Below are 22686 nucleotides of genomic sequence, written 5' to 3'. Positions count from 1 at the left end.
AGTGGTCATGTTGTTTGGGCGGTGGATGGATGATTTGAGGCATGGTGGTTGATTGCAGGGTTGTTTGTCGAGCGAGACCATTAACGAGTTATAGGCTACGACTGAGAGGGTTTGGGGTAGCAGTCACCCATACAAACTACCTATAACGCCTGTGTGGTAACTGATCAGTGGGCGCCTCGGGCTTACGCGATTGTACTCTCAGTACTACAGGCGTCTTCTCCAGCTCCCCAGAGAAACATCCAAGTGACCTAGGTACCTACCTCGGTACCTACGTATCAATCTCGCCCTCAGGATTCTTCTGTTGCTGAAATGGTTGCGTAGTTTGACAGGGTTTCTTGACTGTGTTATCCCTCTGTTCTGAGCTGCTACAGCCAACCACTTTTGCCATAGCACCTATGCCAGGTAGGTACCTTACCTTTTATCTACTTAGACCTGTAACAGACAAAGAAGCCGTGGCAGTGGTTCTCCAACCCCAACTCCAAGGTCCAATTGTCTCTGCAGCGGGCGTCTGGGCATGCCGGATGGGCGGCTCGAGCCTGCGGACTGCGGCAGAAGGGTTTTACCCATAGGCTAGCCTATGCCTACCTCCCAATGCACCTACCAGTGACGGCTAAGGCAAGCTCCAGCACCTCCACCAGCACCTGTAACCGCCCGTGCCGCCCCCCTTTCCGCGGCCTCTCCATCTTTCCATCCTCTCCATCCTCCCCCATCGGCCCTATGCTCCAAACTGCCCAGGCACTAATTTAATTGGCTACTTGGTCGAACTCGGTACGTCGCTCTCGCGCTTCTCAATCTTCCCAGGGGACCAGAGAATTGGCAAGAGAACACAAGACACCAGCTCATTAACACTTCCAACCGACCCATCTCTCTATTCATCAGGACGACCCTCACTGTCTCCTTGCACCTCAATCGCTCGATCAATCCTCAGCCGGGCCCTGCACCTTGGAGCCTCCTCCCACTCTTTGAGCCTTCCAATCTGTCATCTCCCAAGCTGCATCACGAACCTACCGCGCTCCTCGTCGATCACTGCCCGCAGATTCCCGACATGGCTAGATGACTGATTCAGCACAAGAAGGGCGCCAGATAGCGCATCATGGCGTGGCAGTCCGGGGCTGCTGGCAGCGGCGCAGGAGGAATGCCCGCAGGAGAACAGAATGGTGTCCAAGCATACACCTTGCAAGGTATTACTCAGTCCCTTTCCACCATTCGAACCCTATCCCGGCTGACCTTTGAACAGGTGTTATGCGATTTCTTCAGACTGAATGGCACCGACATGAAAGAGATAGGAATTCCTGGGAGATCGAACGTGAAGAGATGAAGAATCGTATAGCCGCCCTCGAGGGTGAAACTCGAACAAGCAAAGGTCTCCGAACTTCACTCGAACGGCACGTCAAGTTGCTGGAACTGGCATTGAAAAAGGAACGCGACAAATCAAAAGGTCTCGACAATGCTCAACATAATGACAAGCGAAAAGATCCCAAAGAGCTGGCTAAGGAGGAGTTAAAGGCCATTGGCAAAGGTGACTAAATTTCTCTTACCCATCCCCCTAATCGGACTGCTCTGACACGATTCAGACCCTACTTCCAAGGCCATCAGTCGCCTCGACGAAGAGATCGACCCTGTAAACCACCTTTCTCAGGGCATCCGTCAGGAGAAAGAACGCGACAAATCAAAAACCTACCTCTCAAAATGTGCTTCGGAAATCACTTACCACGTCCTCCCTACTGCCCACATTCCTCCAGACGTCAATGATCAGGTACAAATACAACTTGTCAACCATACATATCCTGGAAATCCTCCGTCACAGCAGGAGCTCCACGATGCTTACCTGCAACTTCAACAAATCAAACATCAACAGGAACTGCAGCGCCAACAGCAGCCGCATCATCCTAACGTTGCCATGGTTCGCGAGAACGCTGTTCAACAACCACCACAATATTCCGAGCCGTCTCCTCTCACACGAATTGACACTCAAATCAACCATAATGACCTTCAGAAGAACCAGCTCGATCAACGAACGCCCGAAGCAATGACTCAAACGGTTCCATTGGCGGATCCGCGCAAGAATTTCTACAATGAACAAATTATAATCAACGACGATCAGGTTGAGTCAATAACACACACCTTTGACGCGTATGGGAGAGAGGTGCCTGTCAAAGATCAGGTCGACTCCGTCGCCGTTCAGGAGCCCAAGCAAGAGTCGGCCGATGCGTGGGATTTCGATGATGCACCTGCCTCCGCCGAGGCATCCTTAGATCCGGTAGCTCAACATCGACCAGATACGGAGCTGTTCCCTAGCGCCAACCTGATTCCTTCCAAGTCTCCTCCACGGGCCCCAGGTTCATATCGACGCAAGAGTTCGGGTGCGCGACGTCGAAGTGTGGATGACACACGAGATTTGGCCGCAGCCAAAGTGGATAATACGCAATTCAAAGTCCGCTTTGCAATGAGGGGGCATTTGGATGTGGTTCGGGCCGTCATCTTCACAGGAGGTGGAAGTCCTTCGGAGCCTGAGTTCTGTACCGCCAGTGATGATGGCGGCGTCAAAAGGTGGCATATACCAGCCTCCTATGCTCATAATGTGGCATTAGGAGACGACTTGGATCGTATTGCCCACTTCACTCATCGCGGTCACATCGGGGCTGTTTGCTCATTGGCAGCGTGTCCTGCTTCGCTCAATTTCTCAAGCGGAGGTCGAGCAGCTGGTGATGGTTGGATCTTTTCTGGTGGCGAAGATGCCACGGTCAAGGTTTGGGAACGTGGTCGAGTTGACGCAAAAGCAACATTAGAAGGCCTCACCGATGCTGTTTGGGCATTATGTTGCCTTCCCGGATCTTCAGGCTCCATATTGGGAGATCGATGTGCACAATATGGTGGACCAGATCGAGTTCTCTTGGTTGCTGGAGGAGCCGACGGTACCATCTTGATTTGGGCTGTCAGCACCCCCCCTCAATTGAGTTCACCACATGCAGGAAACCGGTCTGTCAGGGGTAGTAGAAGGGCAAATTCAATCTCGGCAGGATCCAATTTCCCCAGCTCACCACAACCCAGTGTCGCCAGCACCATTCCTTTCCACTACAGCCTAGTACATCGAATCGAACGGAGGGATAAACCCGCACCTACATCGATATCGCCTCTTGGTCTTCACGGAGAGACGTTCATTGTTGGTTACACGGATGCCAGCGTCTTAGTATTTGACACGAGGACGGGCGAGGAAGTGGTGGGCATGGCAAGTCAAGAGACATACGACGGTACACCTAACACGGGTATCAATGCAGTCGTTGCTAGCAGCACAGGCTTCGACACTCGAGACTCCCTTGCACCGGGTCGAAGAGGGTCCATGGGTGAAGATGATGTTGTTCACGGGGCTACTGGGTCAGAAGGCGGAGTGGAAGGTGTTGTGATTGCTGGCTACGAGGACCGGTTTATTCGATTCTTTGATGCTAATAGTGGTAAGTCTTGGTGGCAGTCATCTTGAGGTGCCTGATAACTAATAGGAAGGCAGGGCAATGCACATATGACATGCTCGCTCATCCCGCGGCTATCTCGTCGCTGTCATTGAGTCCAGATGGCAAAGAGTTAGTGTCGGGCGGACATGACGCCAGTTTACGGTTTTGGTCGCTGGAAAAGCGAAGTTGTACACAAGAGATCTCCAGTCACCGGATCATGAGAGGTGAAGGAGTATGCAGTGTGATATGGAGTCCTGATGGTCGATGGGTGATTAGCTGTGGAGGCGACGGTGCCGTCAAGGTGTTCTCCCGCAGTTAAATCCAACCAGCAAAGTCCAATAGCATGCATGAACTCGTGGCTGATATGAGCCATGATAGATGACGCATGCTTAACTGGGGCCTGTATCCCAAGGATATCCACCATTCACCACCTGAACACGATCAGGTCATCAAGTCACCTCAACACATGACTTCTGTGAGAATCATAGCCCAGGCGTTGGCTTGTCAATCGTTGTTTTCGTGCATGGACCTGAGTCAGACTAGGCCATGAGTCAGATGCAGCTGCAGATACAAATGTCTCCCCAGTAGATGCTGTCCAGTATAGGTAATGGCACGATGTTGATGCATATAACATGGCACTGGCAGGCAAAATCGACCCCTATCGAGTCGATCATCATCCATCTGCCCTCATGAGGGATCGTTGTGACCAAGCCTCTTTTTCCCGCCGATCTATTTCCCCTATTGACTTCTCCCTCGCTCGAGAAAGGCGTTAAGATCCCGAACTCCATCGCAAGAGACGACCAGAAGGGCCATGATCAGTTGTATCACCAGCAGAGGAAGTCGTCTCCGAGACATGACCCGGTTCCGTGGTTTGGATCAACTCAGCCATTGATTCAGCCGAGGAAGCCCCTCGCCTCTGACGGTACTGTTTGAACGATGCAGCCCTCCAACACAATTCCCAGTCGTCCTGTAGCGAATCGGCCCACCAGAACCGACGCAGCAAATCCCTGGTCTCGTCCCAAGAGCGTGCTTCAGGCACCTCAGACAGAATACGCGCCAGCAGTGCATGTTGCTGCGGCGCCGCATCCTCTTGTCGATCCCAGGCACTGGCAATCACTATCCCACACCAGAGGAGACAGCGTTGAATCCATTGATGGCGCGTCAAGTCCACTTCTTGGTTGAAACCTTCCACAATCGGCTGCAGGGGTCGGCCCAGTGGGATTCGGAATGATGTCTCGTTGTATAAATGCAGCGAGAACGCTAGTAGTCCTCTCACCAATTGCCTTTCAATCATCGTCAGAGGTAATGCCGACAGGCACTGAAGATCGTAAATCGCACGTTGTATCGTTAAGGGTGGTGGTGCTCGTTGAGGGAATGATGACGTTGGCGATACTTCGTGTTCTTGCTGATGATGATGGTGATGATGACGATGGGGTGTCGACATAGATACAAACAACTCATTCAAGCTGACCAGGAAACTAATAAACTCGATTGCAATACTCTGACTCAAGACAACCTCCGCAATCCCCTCAGGGAGTTTTGCGACCATTTCACTGATCTCAGGAAGAAAAGGGTGGTCTGGATAGGTCAAAGTGCTGATGCGGTGGCCGACTTGGCTCCTGGTTGCATACGCGGGTTGATCTGCTTGGAGAAAGGAGGCGAGAACGCTGAATCTGCATTCCATCATAGTAGGTCAGCTCAAGGTGTCCGTGGATTTTCTTCACTATGGATCGTGGCTTTAGGTTTCTTACGCAAGTACGCGACCGCGTACAAAAGCTCGCGTTTCGCCACCTTCTTCATCTTCTGAGTGTGAGACATGACGAAGTAGTTGTTCCAAGGCGCGGAGATGGACTTGGAATGCCACCGCGTCGTTGATCATGTACTAGATGGTAATGAGCCAGCGTTAGCCAAGTGCATCTCTCCGGGAACAGATATGGGTTGGGGAGATCCATCAAAGGCATAATGTAATTACATTCATAGTCAACAGAGTCGCCATAGTCAGTAAGACAGTATCAGTCAAGACAGGCTGGGGACAGTCGAAGCTTGTGCGCAAATCCTCAGAGGCCATAGAACGATGGCGAAGCATCATCATATCTTGCAGAGGATCCAAGCCTCTCCTAATGACCCAGGAGGCTCGAGTCAAGGCAATTGTCGCCTCAAAGAGCATTCGACTTTCTGAGGCCAACGGCATCACTAGAGCCACAAGAGCATTTTTGCCGCTTCGAAAAGTCGCTGCCGATACCTGTTGTGGGGCCCAGATGTGGACATCTAGATTGGGGTGAACACCATCTTAGTCTCTGATTGTCACATTCGCGCCGCGCATAAAGGGTGAAGAAGGGGTGTGGTCGGGGTTGAATCTCTTACAGTAGTCGATCATATGGCGGACACCTCGAGATGGCCGTTCAACAGGATACCTGGCGAATGGGTCCACTCGATATCCCCCGCTGATGGTCAACAAAGGTGACGGACAGCGACTGAAATCCGAGTCATCATCGGTGGTTGGGCCCTGGACATTGTTGTTGCTGTTGCTGTTGCTGTTGCTGCTGCTTCTGGTCGTTGTGCTGCTACTGCTAGGGCTGCTGATGCTGTCGTTGCGTTGACGAAGTGATGCAACCGGACCCCCACGCCCTCCTCCTCGTCCTCGACCTTGACCTGGTCCTCGTCCTCTTCTTGCTCTTTCATCTCGCAATGCAAGAGCCAGTGCTTGATTGATCATGGCTCAGGAGACACCATCTTCACCATCACTGGCACATCATCTCGCAACAGGTCCCACTCGCAGCAGCAGTTCAGGTCCAACTTCGAGAACCGAAAAAACAGAGAAACGCTCCGACATGGCAGTTTGTAATTTCTCGACTCATAGATCGTACACTAGTATCGTATTGTCTCCAAAAAGGAATTTCTCGGCCCTCGGAATTTCAAATGCGCCATACATTGAGCCTCCTCCATCTCTAGGTGGGTGGGCACTGGCTGTCGTCTGTAGTTGCTTGACACGCTTGAACGCCATGGCGCAAGACATGGTCGAACCTTGACCTCAGAAACTGGTACCACTTACGGCAACTGAGTCCAGGGGACCAGGCCGAGCCCGGCATCGTCTCTTCACTATAACTTACTAGTGCTTGCACCTGAACATGTGCCTGGAGTATCTCTTGTACCTGGATGCCCTACCCGTGCGCTCGGCGTGGCCTTGGGCTTTCGCTTGAACATGCATGCTTTCGTAAGCTCGTTCAGTTCCCTGGAAACTTTGTTTCGATTATCCATGTTTCCGGCACTGGGTATTTATTAACCTTGGGTTTGACTGGATGTTGAACATGGCCCAAGACACCGACGCTTTTAGCCAGGCGAGAGCCGATTTTGATCCCTGGCCGTTCAATTCACTGATGTACAGTCATGCTCAAATTCTGGTTGCCTTGATTTGGTCATAATGGGTGTGTGTTGGACTGTTTCGTTGTGAGATGATGCTCAGGATATCACCTGTTGTGGTCATGGATCGAGATCTCTTTTTGAAGAGGGCTGTTGGTAAGGTGACAAGTATACACGCGTTGTATCTGTGTATACTCGAAAGAACTCAAAGAGAAAATCGTAAACCCGAAGAGTGAGTTTTCGTGTTCTTTTAAAACGGGTGATATTCTTGCCTTAGTCAATGTTACCTCAGCTGGGGCATGGGTTGTCAACCTCTCAAATATCCCTTTCTGCAACTCCCTCGGCTACGGTGTCCTAGATAACTCGGGACTGGGATCCCCTATACTACATAGATTAGGGTCAATATCTCGTGTTCAACCAGATCAATTGTTATATTGTAATTCGACTATAATGTCGTTTTCAACCAACCCCAGTAAGCGTAGGACATATCACCGACTTCCAAGCCTGACTGAGCATCTAGAACACAATCGATGTGGACCTGATCACGACACACTATGGACTCCACCCTCAAGCCAGCCTTGCGCAATACTCCGGCGGTGGTGACGATGTCGTCGCGGAAAATCTCATCACTTCCAGCCAGAGACAGGATCGAGTCGACAGGGATGCCGGTCCACCACTCCGTTGGTGCTCGGATCGCTTCAGCGAACTCGTCCATTTCGCTCGGTGTGATGAGTTCTTCTCGCAATCCATCTTGGATCGCTGCCGTCACGATGTCCTTGTCCTGGTTTTGCTGTACCGATGCGCTCTTCGAGTTCAAACAAACCCATGGGCTGATCAGAGCCGCGCCTCTAAGGTTGGTGTCGAGATTCAAACTGGGGATCCCTTCTCGACTATGTCGGGTGGCGGATAGCACTCCGAGTGCCAGATTTCCTCCGGCAGAGTCTCCAGAAATGATGATCTATTGACCTTGTTGCTTAGAAATATAAATCTCAGGAATTTCGCGCCGCTCACCTCTGAAGCCTTTCGACCTGACTGAATTAGATATTTGAGAGACTGTACCGCCTGCATGTGCTGGATAGGAAACTTGATCTCCGGAGTCAACCCTGAGATCTGGTCAGACGCGCATACATTCCACGTGAGTTTTGCCAATTCTTACCGTATTCGAGAAACGCAATGGAGAATGTCTTTCCATCGGCAGCAAGCTTTTGCTGAGACTGCACGAGAAAGATGATATGGCCGGGGATCGCAGGCAGACCGAGTCCGCCGCCTGTAGTCATTATTCAGGATTTGTTGCGTTTCCACCTATCATAGAACCCTTCGGGGAATTGTATATTCGAGGGAAGAACAGGTTAGGAGTAAGGGGGCCAAGCGTCATGACTCGTACTAAGCATCCAAGCAGGGGACCTCATACCATGGAAATATAAGATCGTGTTACGAGGACTGGCATCCCCAATCCAATGCAGCCTTGCACCTTGGCTATCAGGGACGTCCTCGACTTTATGGGCGACTTTCAAGGTTTCACAAGTCGATACAATCGCATCAGCTGTCGGTACGCTCGCAGCGCGTGCGTCCTTGACGGATCGAAACCCCTCTCTGACTGCTGCGTTGCGTGCTTCATGTGCTTCGGATCGAGGCATTGTATATATATATGGAACAGTTCACTTGCAGGGGACAGAGGCTGTAGACACCTAGTGCTGAAAGGGGGTTCTTGAAAGTTGATGTAGCGTGAACTGACCACGTAGCTGGTTTAGCCAGGTCAACAATGAATCAAGAACTCAATCTTAAAATACCTAATTAAATACATCCATCCCTTTCGGTCGTGACAAAGGCTCGGGCTGAGTTTATATCCCGGGCCGGACAACTAGGTAGCTGAGGTACCAAAATCCAGGCCAGGCATTTACCCCTCTTTTGCGAGTTTCCATTGACAGGACAAGCATCGCACCAAGGCTGTCTAAAGATCTGTCGATCCTCGGTCAAACAAACTTCTCCATTCGTCGCTGTTGCCGGGGCTAAGTGTCCGAATGGTTGAAAGAAAGGTCATGTGTTTCTACTGACCGAAGTAGTCGAGTCAGAGGAAATACCGGAATAGCGGTAGTGTTGCAACGTCTAAGTTTCCAACATGTCAATGGTGCGGGCTATGCTTGTTGTATAATATTTTGACACAGGTGGATATATCTATTCTGGACTATCCAATTCTCTATAATCCCCCTTGTGTATTGTTTGGCAATACCCCATGATGATCAACTTGGATCATGTTCATAGATATATCTTCTGGCTCTAGATCCAGATGATAAGTTCAGCGACCAGCACGTTTGAGAGAAGAAAAAGCAGTACTTTCTGATTTTCGCATTGTCAATAGAAGAATAAGTCTCACACGACTTCAGCCCCAGTCCAGGACCGATGCATCTGCGGTTTGGAGATACAGTTATTATTCTTTCTTCGATTTCCGGCGTAACGACCTTCCAGGAAGATGTGTGAAAAGGCAAAAAAGGCGGTGCCGGTATATAGAATGCTGTAGGGAAGTGTTAGAGTTAGTATCTGAATAAACCTTGAAACTTGCTCATGAGACCTGCAAGGGCGCTTGAATGAACAACAAGGTTGCTAGGTTAGGCACTCACAATTCAAAAACTCCAACCACGACACTACCTCTTGCAGCCGGCCGACCACCAGGGACGATATCACCTTTTCGCAACAAATCAGCAACCACAGCAAAGCCGCTGAGCCAGAGAATTGAAGTGATGGCTTCGGCTGATAGCATGGCATATGGGTGGGCGGCGATGGGGAAATATCGCGGCGCTATAATCGTATATGGAACTGACAGCAGCAGTGTGAAGACTGAGGTGAAGATGAAGAAGATGATGGCCGGTGGCACGTCGACGTCTGGTCGGATGATGTTGAATTCGTTGGCGATGGTGGCTCCGGTGGCCATTGCGATGAAGGCCAGGATTCCTTGAAACACGCGGACGACCAGGACAGGGTTGATGTCAATCATGTTGGCGGTGAAAGGGAGGTCTTGGACAGGGTGGGGTGTTGGTCTTGTGGTGGATGACTTGGCTGTTTTCTCTGGATGTGGACAGGGTGGGTTGGAAGATTGGTGGTAGTCGTTTTGTGTTGCAACAGTTTAGGGCCCTGGATTCTGGTAGATTATGGATAATACTGGCTTATGTTGTTTGTATTATAATGCAAGAAGAAATGAACAATTGGACGGTGAACCTGTCACGACCGTGGAAAGATCAAACAGATGTGAACAAAGATACAATCCGCAGAATTTCAGATTTGGACAAACAACTAAGTGAGTTCTCACCGCAAGACCACAGAAGTACGCCCAAGGATCGAGGTATATATGCCATGACAGATAATCTCTTGCCGCGTGTTGTGTTGATGTGGGTTGTGGTCATGATCAGCTGTGGCCAGACATGACCAGATACAGAGTCAACAAAGACCACTTTCCGAAACACCACAGAGGCCGATGACGTGCTTGAGGATTTCAAGGTCCAAGATCCATGCTCGTGGTTTGATGTCGAGCAAAACCAAATAGATGAAACATGTGGTTGGGTGATGCAGCCAATGTGGGAATTGGTCGTCAGGCTGGTTTCATGATGGCATGCATCCACGCACGCTGATTGGACAATTGCCAATCTCGTCAACCACCATCCAGACCTCGCCTTTGACCGATTCTGGAATCATGGCGTATGCACCGCGAGATTACTTTCCAGGTGTCTGATCGAATTGTCCGATTGGACCTCTAAGTCTGACAGATTTACCGAGGCGGTGTTTCAGAATTAGCCATTGTTGACAGTTGCCCAACATCTGATTGAAGGTAGATCACCTATGCTAGGAGGAACTGACTTCACCCCTGGCACCAGGTTTTCTTTTGGTGATAATGCCTCCAGAATACAATAGAGCAGGGACCACTCCCACCGCGTTGAAAATGGCCATTGCCCATGTCATGGTCTTCCAACCTGAAGCAGTGACGATACCACCTGCGGCCAGTGGGCCCACCAGGGATCCGGCTGCCCATGCGACATTGAAGATACCAAAGCTTTGCGCATAGGCAGACTTGCCAGCGAAGAAATCTGGCTGTTGACGGACTTTGGCATCACACACCTTGCTGAATTCAGCCATCAGCGGAGTCAATACTAGGGCAGCAGCGGTCCCCAGTAAGACTAATAATGCACACAGCAGGACTTGCTGACGGATCCCATCGTGGTCCACTAATCTGAGCAGAACCCAGAATGGGATAGACAGCAATAAACCAGCAGCAGCAATCCACCTAGGCCCGTATTTATCGGTCCAATATCCTATTAAAGGACCGAAGAAATTGGGAAAGAGAAGTGCTAGAAAGACCAATCCAGCTCCCAAGGATCCCCATCCAAACGTCTGATTGACATAGAGAGGGATGGTGGTATCAAGAGCAGTCATTGTTATAGCAGCTGCAAAGGTTCCCCACCAGGCAGCCAGAACTCGTCGAGACCGGAGAAGGGACAAGATTGGGGGTAGTTTTCGTTTGGGCCGAGGTGGAGATGGGTGAGAGTGGGCGATGGAGGAATTCTTCTCGGTCATGGTGGTTGAATTGATGGGAGATTGAAGGTGGTCTACGTTCAGCATGCTGATATCGTGGAGGGCATGAGCTGGAGGTTCTAACCACTTTGCAGCAATCTTTTTCTCGATCATCAACAAGCGAAGAATAATGTCGAGTCCGATAACGGCGAAGGTGACAGCGAAGACTGGATAATAGCCGGATCTCTCATAGACGACACCACCAATCATGGGACCAAAGAGAACACCCAAGGTCATGGCGACTGAGACATAGCCGATTGCTTTGGCAGACTCTTCCTTTTTGACTGTATCAGCCAAGAGAGCGAGGGCGACAGTCCATACAACGGCAGCGGAGGCGCCTTGCAGAGTTCGACCAATGACCAAGAGTGGGATGGTTCTCCCTAAACAAAACATCAAGGTGGAGCCGAAGAGAACGAGGAGACCGATCAACAAAGGACCTCGACGGGAGGTGGTACGATCTGCCCACATGCCACATAGGGGAGCGCAGAGCAAAAGGGCGGCGGCATAGACGGCGAGAAGCACCGAGACCCAGTGCTGAAGTTCGTCATGTGAAATGTGGACTCGGTCCTGGAGTGCGAATGGAATGACAGGGACGACAACACCGTAGAGGAAGACATCCTGGATATGGTGAGAAATTGTTGGATTTGAAGTTGTGGATGAAGCTGGACGGACGATGGACTTACAGTGAACACTGACCAGCATATTGTGATGAGGAGAAAGGCTTCGGAGGAGCGAATATGTATGTACAGTGGCTTACGTCCTCTCATGGGAATCAGCTTGTCCAGAACTGCATGTCGCTCAGTCCAGAGCCCCATCTTGCAAGCTGGATACAGCGAGAGGCGTCAGCAGTGAGCTCTACAGTGAAAGGTCGTGTAAAGGACCATGTTGGATGGGATCAAGTAATGTAAAATTGTGTCTGGGGTAAGTCTTTTATTAGTTCGACAGGTGTTATCCATGATGTCTTTGACTAAAGGCGGGAATCTCCATTGGATCCAGTACCCAGTCTATCGGTCATCAAAACCTCAAGTCCGGGCCGGATGGGTGGACCGGAGCCGAGGGTGTTTTCGCTTCCAGGAGCTTGGGTGGAGGATGAAGAGATGAGATGATCACAAAACTGCGCTGCTCAGAGGAGTTTGCGATAAAGAGAGTGTGTGAGTGGTCCTTCCCTCGGCACGTGGGGGCTTTTAGGGCGAACGTAGAGAGGGTTAGGGGCGTGGGAGGAGCACAGACTTAACTGGAAGACGAGGATTTGGCCCTGAATTAGTTCATTAGATGCCTAGACCCCATCAGGACCACCAATACCTCACCACCCATGCCGCCCAGGAAGACCTGGCGATAAGATAACAGGCTTTCTTGGCCCCTGGAGAATAACTTTTGTAACCCTGCACGGGCTGTCTCCAAGAATCTCGAGTGTCAATCTGCCCCTCCTTCACTCCCCCTCTCCTCTTCTCCCCCTCGTATTGGGATGCCATTTCTGTCACAATACACGAGATTCCTCTGGCTCACACTCTTTCCGCCCCTTTGACCCCAAAATGTAATCACGAACTCTGCGTCTTTTTCTCTGCCACAAGCAGTACGATATATTCAATGTAACAGGTAAGCCATCTTATACGGGAGTTTAAACGAGAAGGCCGGCAGCAATCTTACTCCTGCCTCGTCTGATGAGCGTCGTTGGTGACTGCCATCATGACCAACCCCTCCAAATCGACCAGGAGCCACCCAGTTGTGATACCACTCACATGGCCATGCAAGAAAGTTCATCAATCAACACTCGTATCCCACCTCAGCAGCGTCATTTTCTCTTGTCCGCGAACCTCCAGTCGAATTGGCTGCTATCTCTGGCCCCAAGCGTCCGTTCGAGAGTATCGTGGGCCGTGACTCGTGACGCCGTGGGTCGATGGCCGATCACGCAATATCTTAGGAACCTCCATCAATGCGGGGAACAGAGTCTTGCCCTCTTGCTCTTGCTGCTCGACGGTCCAAGGACACACACACACCACGAACCTCTACTTTTCTCTCTTCTCTCAAGTTATTTACCCGTCCTGCCCCTCTTTCATTTTTCCTCTGCTCCTGATATTCTCTTGTGGTGTCAACAAACATTTCCCTTCTCCTGTCACATCCTTCTACCGCCTGAACCCTTGACTTGAGAATACTTCACTTGACTCTTCCCCCCCCTCACACAGCTCCGCACGTCTACCAAAAACTACCTCCCACCATGGCTTCCGGCGACGACCACGTTCAGAAGTTCGAAACCCTTCAGATCCACGCCGGTCAAGAACCAGATCCAACGACCAAGGCACGAGCTGTGCCCATCTACCAAACCACCTCCTTCACCTTCAATGACTCGGCTCATGGAGCCCGGCTGTTTGGCCTTAAAGAGTTTGGAAACATCTACAGCCGGATCATGAACCCTACAGTCGATGTCTTTGAGAAGAGAATCGCAGCCCTCGAAGGCGGTGCTGCCGCCGTAGCCACAGCCTCAGGACAAGCTGCTCAATTCTTGGCCATCAGTGCCCTTGCTCATGCCGGCGACAACATTGTCTCCACGTCCAACTTGTACGGTGGCACCTACAACCAGTTCAAGGTCTTCTTCCCCCGTTTGGGAATTAACACAAAGTTTGTCAATGGAGAGGACCCCAAAGACATTGCTGCTGCCATTGACGACAAGACAAAGGCCGTCTATGTCGAGACCATCGGCAACCCAAGATACAACGTACCCGATTTCGAGGCCATCGCCAAGGTCGCCCACGAGCATGGCGTCCCTCTCGTCGTCGACAACACCTTTGGAGCCGGTGGCTACTTTGCCCAGCCTTTCAAGCATGGCGCAGACATTATTGTTCACTCAGCCACCAAATGGATCGGTGGTCATGGTACCTCGATTGGTGGTGTCATTGTCGACTCGGGCAAGTTTGACTGGGCAGCAAACGCAAAGCGATTTCCTCAATTCAACGATCCTGCTCCTGGTTACCATGGTCTGAAATTCGTCGACACCTTTGGCCCCATCGCCTTCATCATCCGAGTCCGTGTCGAAATCCTCCGAGACGTCGGTGCATGCCTGTCCCCTTTCAACGCCCAGCAATTCCTCTTGGGTCTCGAGACTTTGAGCTTGCGCAGTGAGAGACACGGAGAGAATGCCCTCAAGCTCGCCAAATGGCTCCAGTCCCGCCCTGAAGTTGCTTGGGTCTCATACCCGGGTCTGGAAAGCCACCCCAGCCACCAGCTGGCCAAGAAATATCTTCCCCGAGGCTTTGGCGGTGTTTTGTCTTTCGGTGTCAAGGGCGGTGCCGATGCCGGTGCTCAAGTCGTCGATGGCTTCAAGCTGATTTCCAACCTTGCAAAGTAAGTTTATTCCCCTAAATCAAAAATGTGAGACACCGGCTGACGCAATGACAATTGCAGCGTGGGAGACGCAAAGACACTCGCCATCCATCCTTGGTCCACCACCCACGAACAACTCGAAGAGCAAGAGAGAATTGACTCGGGTGTCACTCCTGACGCCATTCGAGTTTCGGTCGGCATCGAGCACATCGATGATATTATTCAAGATTTCGAGCAAAGCTTCGAGGCAAGCGCTGCCGCTGGCAAAGGCTCCGGAAGTACCGATAATGCAGACGTTCAAGTCAAGCCAACGACCGAAGCAACTCTCAGTGGGGCCACCTGATCCTTTCTCGTCATTTGTTGTGTTGATGAATAGATCCTGATTATGGATGATACTGTCGCAGGACCCAATCTCTAGACGATGAGTTTGCCAGCTGAGGATGACCGAGGCCCGTGGGACAAGATTGCCTGGAGAATGGGACGACTGTGTCGTCGTGCCATACAATAATATACCCCTGATATGAGCGTACTTCTTGATGATCTTGCGTCAAGACTGCGCCAAACTCAACCCAACTGCAGGCGGGAATGGTGCCTGGAGGCCTAACCTTTGACCTCCCGAGGGAACTAGTTCTTAGCTCATCAGGCTCCCCAAGAGCTCCTTGTGCTTATTCGTAGTTTGAAGTAAACATCTCCGTCACCCATTGCGTCACATGCCCTGGAAGCCTGTCATTCCTGCTCTCAGCCAACGAGAGTCTCTCGGGGCTTTGTGCCTCTAAGCTCCCCCAATCAATATGCCCTTAAGCCTGTATGTAGGTGGACATCAACGCCCTCGGCCGCCTCCAGCCTCTAATCGTGCCTGGGAGGGGAACCAAAGGAGGCTGCACTGGCCTGTCATGCAGAACCTTCCATGGCACCTCGACATTGCACCTTCCCCACACTTTGCGTCCCATCTCGAACTCAGCAGCTGCGACTTCAACTGCACCGCACTTGCACCGCACCTGCCATCCACATGATGCGATAACCTCCATCAACGTCAATCTCTTCTCCCTTGTCATCCACATCCCTCTCACCTCATCCGAACTCACCGATTCTCGACACAACAGTATTCTCCATGGATACTCGCAAAAGAAAAAAGAAAGTCCTCCTCATGGGCAAAAGTGGCTCCGGCAAGTCGTCCATGAGGAGCATCATCTTCAGCAATTACGTCGCAAAGGATGTTCGTCGCTTAGGTGCTACCATTGACGTTGAGCACAGCCATGCAAAGTTCATGGGCAATTTGACCTTGAACTTGTGGGATTGTGGAGGGTATGTTTCAACTGGGTTCCCTCATGAACAATCATTCCTCTTGTCATGTTTGCTAACCGCCCTGCTTTCCCAGACAAGACGCATTCATGGATTCCTACCTCAACACCCAACGAGAGAATGTATTCTCCGACGCTGAAGTCCTCATTTATGTCTTCGACATCGAGTCTCGAGCCGTCGATCAAGACATGGAAACCTACAGTCAAGTTGTCAAGGCCCTCAAAGACTACAGTCCTTCTGCCCACGTCTTCTGCCTCATCCACAAGATGGACCTGGTTCAACACGAACACCGCGAGAGAATCTATGAAGAAAGAGTCCGTATGATAGTATCCCGCACCGAAGGTCTCAGCCTCGAAACATTCGCCAGCAGCATTTGGGATCAATCACTATACAAAGCCTGGGCCGGCATCGTCCACAAGATGATCCCCAATCTAGTTGTCATTGAGAAATTCCTCCACGCGTTTGCAAACCAACTCCATGCAGAAGAGATCGTCTTGTTTGAGCGGTCCACTTTTCTCACCGTCACCAATGTTGTCAACGACATTGGTGAGCAAAATCCCAGTCTCGATCGACACGAACGCATCTCCAACATTATGAAAACCTACAAGCATACCGTCGCTCGCAACACCCGTACCACCGCTGCCAGCACCGGATTCCTCCTATTCAAGGTCCAGTCGCCAAACTTCAACTGTTTCCTTGCTAGATTCACCGAAAATACATACATCTTCGTTGTCACACCACCCGGAGAGGCTGCATTTAACTGTGCTGTCCTCAACACCATGATGGCCAGGGATGTCTTTAGCACAAAGACTGGTGTTGAAGGTTGAGAAAATGGCCGAGAGTATACAACTATTGTCACTCAAACTGCGGCCTGATACACACCACAGGCTGCCCGCGAAGGCTGCCCGTGTTATCAACCGAGAGCAAAGCTCGATCTCGGCCATCACTCCACTCTGAGAATCACGGTTTCTGGCCATTCTATCTCCACCAGCACTAAAGACGAACCACAGCTCTCTCGGAATACAAATTCACGGCCGTGTCCTTTGAACGACATCTATTATTGAGCTTATAACCTGTGTGAGCGATCCTGATGATCAGAACCACCGTTCTATCGCGAACCACCTTGGATCCAAATCCTTCCTACTCCCACCGCCTTGCCTCTGCCTGGGTACAGTCATATGATCGTCATTTACTTGAGCAATGTCACTGGAAAAGTATTATACAGAACAGCCATCATATGTCATCCCCAATCGACTCTATATGTCGAAATTGAGCAGGTCTTCAAACAAAAAGTTGTTGCTGATTCCCGTGTGGGGCGGGAATAATTGCTCAAACGTCTCATATCCCAAATCACTGGTGATGAACGTCTCTTGAGATCCCACATCCATGGGTGCTCTTGTTTCCATGGTGTTGGGTTCATACAAGTCCATGCTCGGCTGGGTGTCTCGATTGGTGTTGCGCAGGGAATTGGTGAAATTGTCATTTCCCACAAATGACTCGACAAATTTGGGCACATTGAATTTCTGCCTCTTCATCTGGCTCCCTCGATCGCCCAACGTGTCATACGTCCTTTTCCGATAATTCTCCAGAGTTTGGTCAGCCGAAAGACGTGCTTGTTCGGCGAGAAGGGAGGACAGAAGACGAATGCCCCGAAGAGCAATCATACTGTGCTCAAACTTGCTCAGCAGACTGATGGTGTTCTCGACCAACTTGCGGTGTTCTTCATACTCGGACTCCGAATTGGTGCGGTGAAAGATGTCCAAGGCAAGAGTAATGCCCGCAGCGACCATAAAGGCTTGATCGATCCACAGCATGGGGCCGTCTTCATCGTAAGCTTGTCGGGCTTCCTTCAAGATGGTCTTGGCTGCGACCATACATGTTCGTCGCGTGAAATCGAAGCTGGATTCGGTGAAGCTTCGGCCGAGAAAGGCCCGATGAATCATGATGATCTTGTGGGCAAAACAGATGGTAAGGCCTCGCCGAGCCCAAGGGATAAAGGGTGGCCAGTCTGGGTCGATGGGCTCCTTTGTGGAGAAGAATTTGGGGAGACCTTCAGTGGCCAACCTCCGCATGCGTGAGTCGTATTCGAGGACCTGCTCGTATTTGGTATATAGTGTATTAGAGCTGATAATGGCGTCATGTATTTGAGGCATAAATTCGGCGATGGCGTTGAGGAAAACGGGGAAACTGGTCATGGCAGGGACATTGTCGGGCAGAGGTTGCATGGTGTGTTCGTCGCAATGGAGAGGTTTGAGAGTGGTGTAATGTGAACGCTGAATGGAATACATTTCTGAAAAGGGGATAGAGAACCAATCCTGCAGACAGATCTGCGACCAGAGTCGACGACCCGTCTCTCTCTTGATGGCCTTGTCGCGCTGTGCCGGGGTGGCGGAGATGGCATTGCCAGTGACACTGTTAACGTCGTCTTCGGGGCCGAGTCGCTGTAGACCCAGACCCTGTGCGATCTTGAACGCTGCACCCAGCAATGTGCTCTGCGTATTGCTGAAACCCAAGATATGAGCCGACATAGTCAAGACAGTGATGGCCTCGACCGAGTAAATATGATGCCGCCACATATAATCCGACAGGTTCAAACACGTCACGGTAGCCTTGTACCACTGCCTGGTGAGTTTCGCCCTCTCACTCTTTCGAAACCCCCAAGTCTGAGCGATCTGATCGTTCGCACACACCATACTCGCCGACATGACCGCAAACAACAAGGCCGTCCAGCGCAGATCCGTCTCGCGAATCTGGAGCTCTCCCTGTCCATTCTTATACGCCTCGTTCAATTCCTCATAGAATGTCGGCGCGTGGAAACAGGCGTGATACCATAGGATGTTGGATACATGGTATTCAACTAATTGGTATACTTGGCGTCGTGACGGGAGGAGAAGTTGTAAGAATGAAACTTGTGCGGCTCCGGTTCCGCCAAGGCAGTTTTGAAGTTCCCAATCGGCGCTGGTATCTTTGGCGGAGATGCGGTTAGGAACCCCGCCGGCTTGGTGCGGTTCTTTGAGCAGTTCGAGCGCTTTGAGGTCATAGTCGGATAGTTTGGTTCGGCCCCATGTGATGAAGTCGAGTTCGGTGGATGTGTCGATGGCATTGGGGTTGGGGTTGGAATGGGAATTGGTGGATGTTGTGGGGGCGGTGTTGGAGGTTGTACTTGCGTTTGGGTTCATGTTTGCGCTTGTTGGTTGCGAGATAGGGTTGGATATAGGATTGGGTATCGATATTGAAGATCGATAATGACTACTCGATGGTTGTCGCACCGGTGAACCATGACCAATCGTCGATGGCGGTGGTGGATTCCTTGGACTCGGTCCAGAAGTTGCATTCGATCCAGGTGTTCTCAACGAAGGATGAATCGAATCCGTCGTCACTGTGGCTGTAGGCGACTGGGCTCCGCCGCCACCACTGGTACCACTACCGTGAGGACTATCGCCTCTTTGATTGCCTCCACTTCCCATAGATCGTGGATAGATCCGATGTAGTTTCGGATCATATCCACCGGGCCAATCGCGAGTACATTTGTCGGCGTCACCTCGTTTGACGCAGCGACCGCATGGTACGTTGCGGTCGCATTTCTGTCTTCGCATAGAACATTCTGTACTATAGCGAGGAGATTAGTTAGGACCACGGAAAAAGGGATTCCATCAGAGAAATAGGGAGGAGAAGGGATAGGGTCTAGTGGCTTTTCCTGTCTCGAATAAGAACATCGTCGGAAAATGCTCTGTATCGTCCAGGACGGCCTTTCTTCCCTCTTTGGCGCTATATCTTCTTATCATCTCCTCAAACTTACCAAGTCTGTCTTTCCTTTGGCATCGTGACCACTGATCACCGATCACCTAGATCAAATACCACACGACACAGCGCGATTCCCCCAATGACAAAGGACAAGGACGATGAGAGGGGTCCAATAATCAATCACAATCAATCAATACCTTAGGCGGGGGGATAAAGCCCCAGCCTTGTGGAACCACACTTATGCGCCGCGTCAAGGGACAATAATAAATCACCCTTTCTCGTTTCGATCGTTTGACCAGCCTCGCCTCCAAAAGGGCCTGAGTCAGTCGGGTAATGGGCGTTTGTTCGTCGTCGTACACTGAGAGTTTCCTAAACAGATAGCTTCGACCGATAATGACTGGGGTTTGTACGCGATTCTGATCTCGGAGAAAAGGTGGGAAAAGGCGGAATTCGGAAAAAACCAGACTTGGTCGAATTATATAATGTACGAAAAAGGCACGTGGCCGACCTCGAGTACGATAAGCAAAGATGCTTGTGCAGTGCACGTGACAAGGGTGGGATCGCGGAATTGCGGGATTTATCACGAATCATGTTCTACAGTCACGTGATATTAAACACGTGACTGAGGATGGGCTTTTGTTGATGGGATATGATCATAATCTGTCGTCAAGGACTTGGTATTGTCGTGTTGCAAGTGTTGTATTCACTTCCATGTGGCCCACAACTCTTACTTTGGATCCTCCTCCAGTTGAGTTGTCGGAGTCAACTCAAATTCCTGACCAGTCGATTCGTTTATGATGGGCACTGAGGGAACCAGGACAAATAACATACGTGCGTTTTCGTTTGTGATGTTCTTCCAAGCCTAGACACACAGAAAAAGTATGAGTCAGTCGTGGTCTTTGTTGTAAGCATGAGAGATTCAACCCCTGCGCCTCAAAACCAGGCTGGCCGTTGGACAAACTCACATGATTCGTGCCCCGCTGGACCACTACCTCACCTTCACCGACCGTCGTCTCTATACCATCCTCGAGCACCAGCTGAATAGAACCTTTAAGAACCACACCAAAGTCGACGCTCTGTGTGCGGTGCATGATGTTGACCTTGTCGTCTGCATCTCCTGTCGGAGGGAAATCCACAATACGACTGTACACTCCGTCAGGAGCCACCAATCCAATCTTCTTGCCGTGCACTTCATTCCATGGTCCTTGAACCTTGGCGGGCACACCGTCGGTGCGGAATAAGTTGGTGAAGCCCGGGATGATGCCTGTCGGAGGCTTGCCTTCAGGGTCAACAGGGTTTGCTGGCGTCAGTACCTGATCACTCTCGATGATAGATCTCCCCTGGGCGTTGTGTCCTAGATTTGATCATGTTAGTGATATTTGGTACATACAAGTGTTGTGCAGGAAGATCAAGTGGTCTTGTCGGTCTGGGATCTCACCTGTCACGATTCGTCGAGTAGTCGGGAGTGACATCTTGCTTGAGAAAGTGGAAGTTGATTTTCACGAGACACCAAGTGTGGATGTACTGTTTTCACGGAATTTCAATCCGCTGAAGCCTACTTTGGATTGTAGGAAGTGTTTGTAAGAGTTTAGAAGGTAGTCAATTTATTTGCAGACTCCTAAAGCGTATGTTCCATTCAATGTGGGGAAGGAGGACTGGGGTAAGCGACACTTAGTCACGCTTCACAGCCTCACAGCCTCAAGATCCTATCATGCCCACATATCACACTCCGAGTATATATGTCAGATCCCACCAGTATTGATGGTGGGAAAATTAATATTCTCATGTAACCACAAAGTACAAGTGTAGACATAAGCGGTCGATAGTTTGTTGACCACTCTATCTACCCTAACCCCAATCTTGTCCATTCAATCCAAAGTTCCACATCTACAACAAGGCTGCAAGACCCATGAGGCCTGCACCGACAACACCAGATAGACCGGTAGGAAGGGCGTTTGCAGCATTGGTAGTGGCAGCGGCATCGGTACCGGTAGCCGTCTCGGAAACGCCTGATGTGGCGGCAGAACCAGCAGAAGCAGTTGCGCTGCTAGCCGCATCCGAAATGCTGGCGGCAATGGAACTCGAGGCAGCACTCAGAGATTCGAATGAGCTTTGAGCAGCTTCGTTTGTAGAGGCGGCAGAGCTGAGGTCGGCAAGACTGGTTTCCAATGCTCCGCTGGCAGAGGCGACGCTTTCGGAGACGCTGCTGGCGATGTCTTGCACGCTGGAAGTGACGTCAGAGACGATGCTGGTGGCATCAGGCATCTCGGTCGGTAGGACATCCACTAGGGTGGCGGTAGGATCTTGGGCCAACACCGGCACGGCGGCCAGTATGGATAGGAGGATGGTCTTGGAGAGTTGCATGGTTGGATGTCTGGCGACGAATGGTTCGAGGAGGGCGATGGTGCACAAAGACCTGGATAACGGGGATGAAACAATAGTCTCATGTTAGCCACTGGACGCTCCTCTTATATAGGTCGTAGGAGCGGGCTGATCGAATATCATTATCAGAGGCAAAGCCAAGGCAAGCATGACTCCAGTTGTGAAATGGAATATTGGCACTGTAAATGGTGGCAAGGCACGCGAGGCCATCTATCCATCCAGATTTCAGAATGACCGCGCGTAATGTTAGTCCATGAGGTGGACGAGATCAAGATGCAGTGGAGACGTTTCGGTAGTAGTCCCCGCCCATCAGATCAGGATTTGATACTCACGCGGAGCTTTGATTTCTTGGAAATATCGATGCCTAGAGATAAGATGGAACCGCTTCATCATGAAACGGGTTGAATTGGCCGATTTGACGACGCATCTGACTACGTCAGAGGATGGAAGAAATGGTGTGGCGGCTCGATGATGAACATCAAGTGACGTATACAGACTGTGGAGTGGAATGTCGTCAAGTTCCAAGATGCTTAGCCCGCCTTCAGCATTGGCAATTCAGCATGTTGGGAAT

The 22686-nt window shown here is 50.9% G+C and overlaps 10 protein-coding genes across 11 annotated transcripts; 3 read left to right on the top strand and 7 right to left on the bottom strand.

Moving 5' to 3' along the window:
* The first annotated feature begins 789 nt into the window (after nt 1–789).
* On the top strand, nt 790–4128 carry PV10_06614 (uncharacterized protein). The gene is made up of 4 exons (XM_016371434.1): nt 790–1181; nt 1238–1519; nt 1575–3452; nt 3506–4128. Exons 1-4 carry the CDS (start codon nt 1094–1096, stop codon nt 3766–3768), a joined length of 2511 nt encoding a protein of 836 aa, XP_016223727.1. The 5' UTR covers nt 790–1093; the 3' UTR covers nt 3769–4128.
* On the bottom strand, nt 3413–6380 carry PV10_06613 (uncharacterized protein). Its single transcript, XM_016371433.1, has 4 exons — nt 5814–6380; nt 5422–5717; nt 5201–5331; nt 3413–5122 (listed from the first exon to the last, which is right to left on the bottom strand). Exons 1-4 carry the CDS (start codon nt 6163–6165, stop codon nt 4219–4221), a joined length of 1683 nt encoding a protein of 560 aa, XP_016223726.1. The 5' UTR covers nt 6166–6380; the 3' UTR covers nt 3413–4218.
* Nucleotides 6381–7254: 874 nt separating this feature from the next.
* PV10_06612 (uncharacterized protein) lies at nt 7255–8446 on the bottom strand (the record flags this gene model as incomplete). The annotated part of the gene is made up of 4 exons (XM_016371432.1): nt 7255–7767; nt 7821–7912; nt 7966–8076; nt 8221–8446. 4 exons carry the CDS (start codon nt 8444–8446, stop codon nt 7255–7257), a joined length of 942 nt encoding a protein of 313 aa, XP_016223725.1.
* A 733-nt stretch (nt 8447–9179) lies between these two features.
* PV10_06611 (uncharacterized protein) lies at nt 9180–9801 on the bottom strand (the record flags this gene model as incomplete). The annotated part of the gene is made up of 2 exons (XM_016371431.1): nt 9180–9321; nt 9428–9801. 2 exons carry the CDS (start codon nt 9799–9801, stop codon nt 9180–9182), a joined length of 516 nt encoding a protein of 171 aa, XP_016223724.1.
* An 842-nt stretch (nt 9802–10643) lies between these two features.
* On the bottom strand, nt 10644–12184 carry PV10_06610 (uncharacterized protein; the record flags this gene model as incomplete). The annotated part of the gene is made up of 2 exons (XM_016371430.1): nt 10644–11987; nt 12053–12184. 2 exons carry the CDS (start codon nt 12182–12184, stop codon nt 10644–10646), a joined length of 1476 nt encoding a protein of 491 aa, XP_016223723.1.
* Nucleotides 12185–12930: 746 nt separating this feature from the next.
* PV10_06609 lies at nt 12931–15405 on the top strand. 2 transcript variants are annotated; one of them, XM_016371429.1, is made up of 3 exons: nt 12931–14708; nt 14769–15016; nt 15092–15405. In XM_016371429.1, the coding sequence occupies exons 1-3, from the start codon at nt 13585–13587 to the stop codon at nt 15103–15105; spliced, it is 1386 nt and encodes a 461-aa protein (XP_016223722.1). In that variant the 5' UTR covers nt 12931–13584; the 3' UTR covers nt 15106–15405. The 2 variants fall into 2 exon arrangements, with proteins under 2 accessions (XP_016223722.1, XP_016223721.1); XM_016371428.1 differs by having other exon boundaries at nt 14769–15405.
* Nucleotides 15406–15693: 288 nt separating this feature from the next.
* PV10_06608 (uncharacterized protein) lies at nt 15694–18385 on the top strand. Its single transcript, XM_016371427.1, has 2 exons — nt 15694–15992; nt 16066–18385. Exons 1-2 carry the CDS (start codon nt 15799–15801, stop codon nt 16814–16816), a joined length of 945 nt encoding a protein of 314 aa, XP_016223720.1. The 5' UTR covers nt 15694–15798; the 3' UTR covers nt 16817–18385.
* On the bottom strand, nt 16953–20169 carry PV10_06607 (uncharacterized protein). Its single transcript, XM_016371426.1, has 2 exons — nt 19789–20169; nt 16953–19598 (listed from the first exon to the last, which is right to left on the bottom strand). Exons 1-2 carry the CDS (start codon nt 19809–19811, stop codon nt 17246–17248), a joined length of 2376 nt encoding a protein of 791 aa, XP_016223719.1. The 5' UTR covers nt 19812–20169; the 3' UTR covers nt 16953–17245.
* A 195-nt stretch (nt 20170–20364) lies between these two features.
* Nucleotides 20365–21325, bottom strand: PV10_06606 (uncharacterized protein). Its single transcript, XM_016371425.1, has 3 exons — nt 21172–21325; nt 20699–21087; nt 20365–20595 (listed from the first exon to the last, which is right to left on the bottom strand). Exons 1-3 carry the CDS (start codon nt 21203–21205, stop codon nt 20461–20463), a joined length of 558 nt encoding a protein of 185 aa, XP_016223718.1. The 5' UTR covers nt 21206–21325; the 3' UTR covers nt 20365–20460.
* A 295-nt stretch (nt 21326–21620) lies between these two features.
* PV10_06605 (uncharacterized protein) lies at nt 21621–22097 on the bottom strand (the record flags this gene model as incomplete). The annotated part of the gene is made up of 1 exon (XM_016371424.1): nt 21621–22097. The coding sequence occupies one exon, from the start codon at nt 22095–22097 to the stop codon at nt 21621–21623; it is 477 nt and encodes a 158-aa protein (XP_016223717.1).
* Nucleotides 22098–22686: the final 589 nt, after the last annotated feature.

The sequence above is a fragment of the Exophiala mesophila genome, assembly GCF_000836275.1.
Source record: "Exophiala mesophila strain CBS 40295 unplaced genomic scaffold supercont1.4, whole genome shotgun sequence".
Taxonomy (NCBI): Eukaryota; Fungi; Ascomycota; class Eurotiomycetes; order Chaetothyriales; family Herpotrichiellaceae; genus Exophiala; species Exophiala mesophila.
The sequence above is the reverse complement of the archived record's forward strand: the minus strand, read 5'-3'. Positions and strand labels throughout refer to the sequence as shown.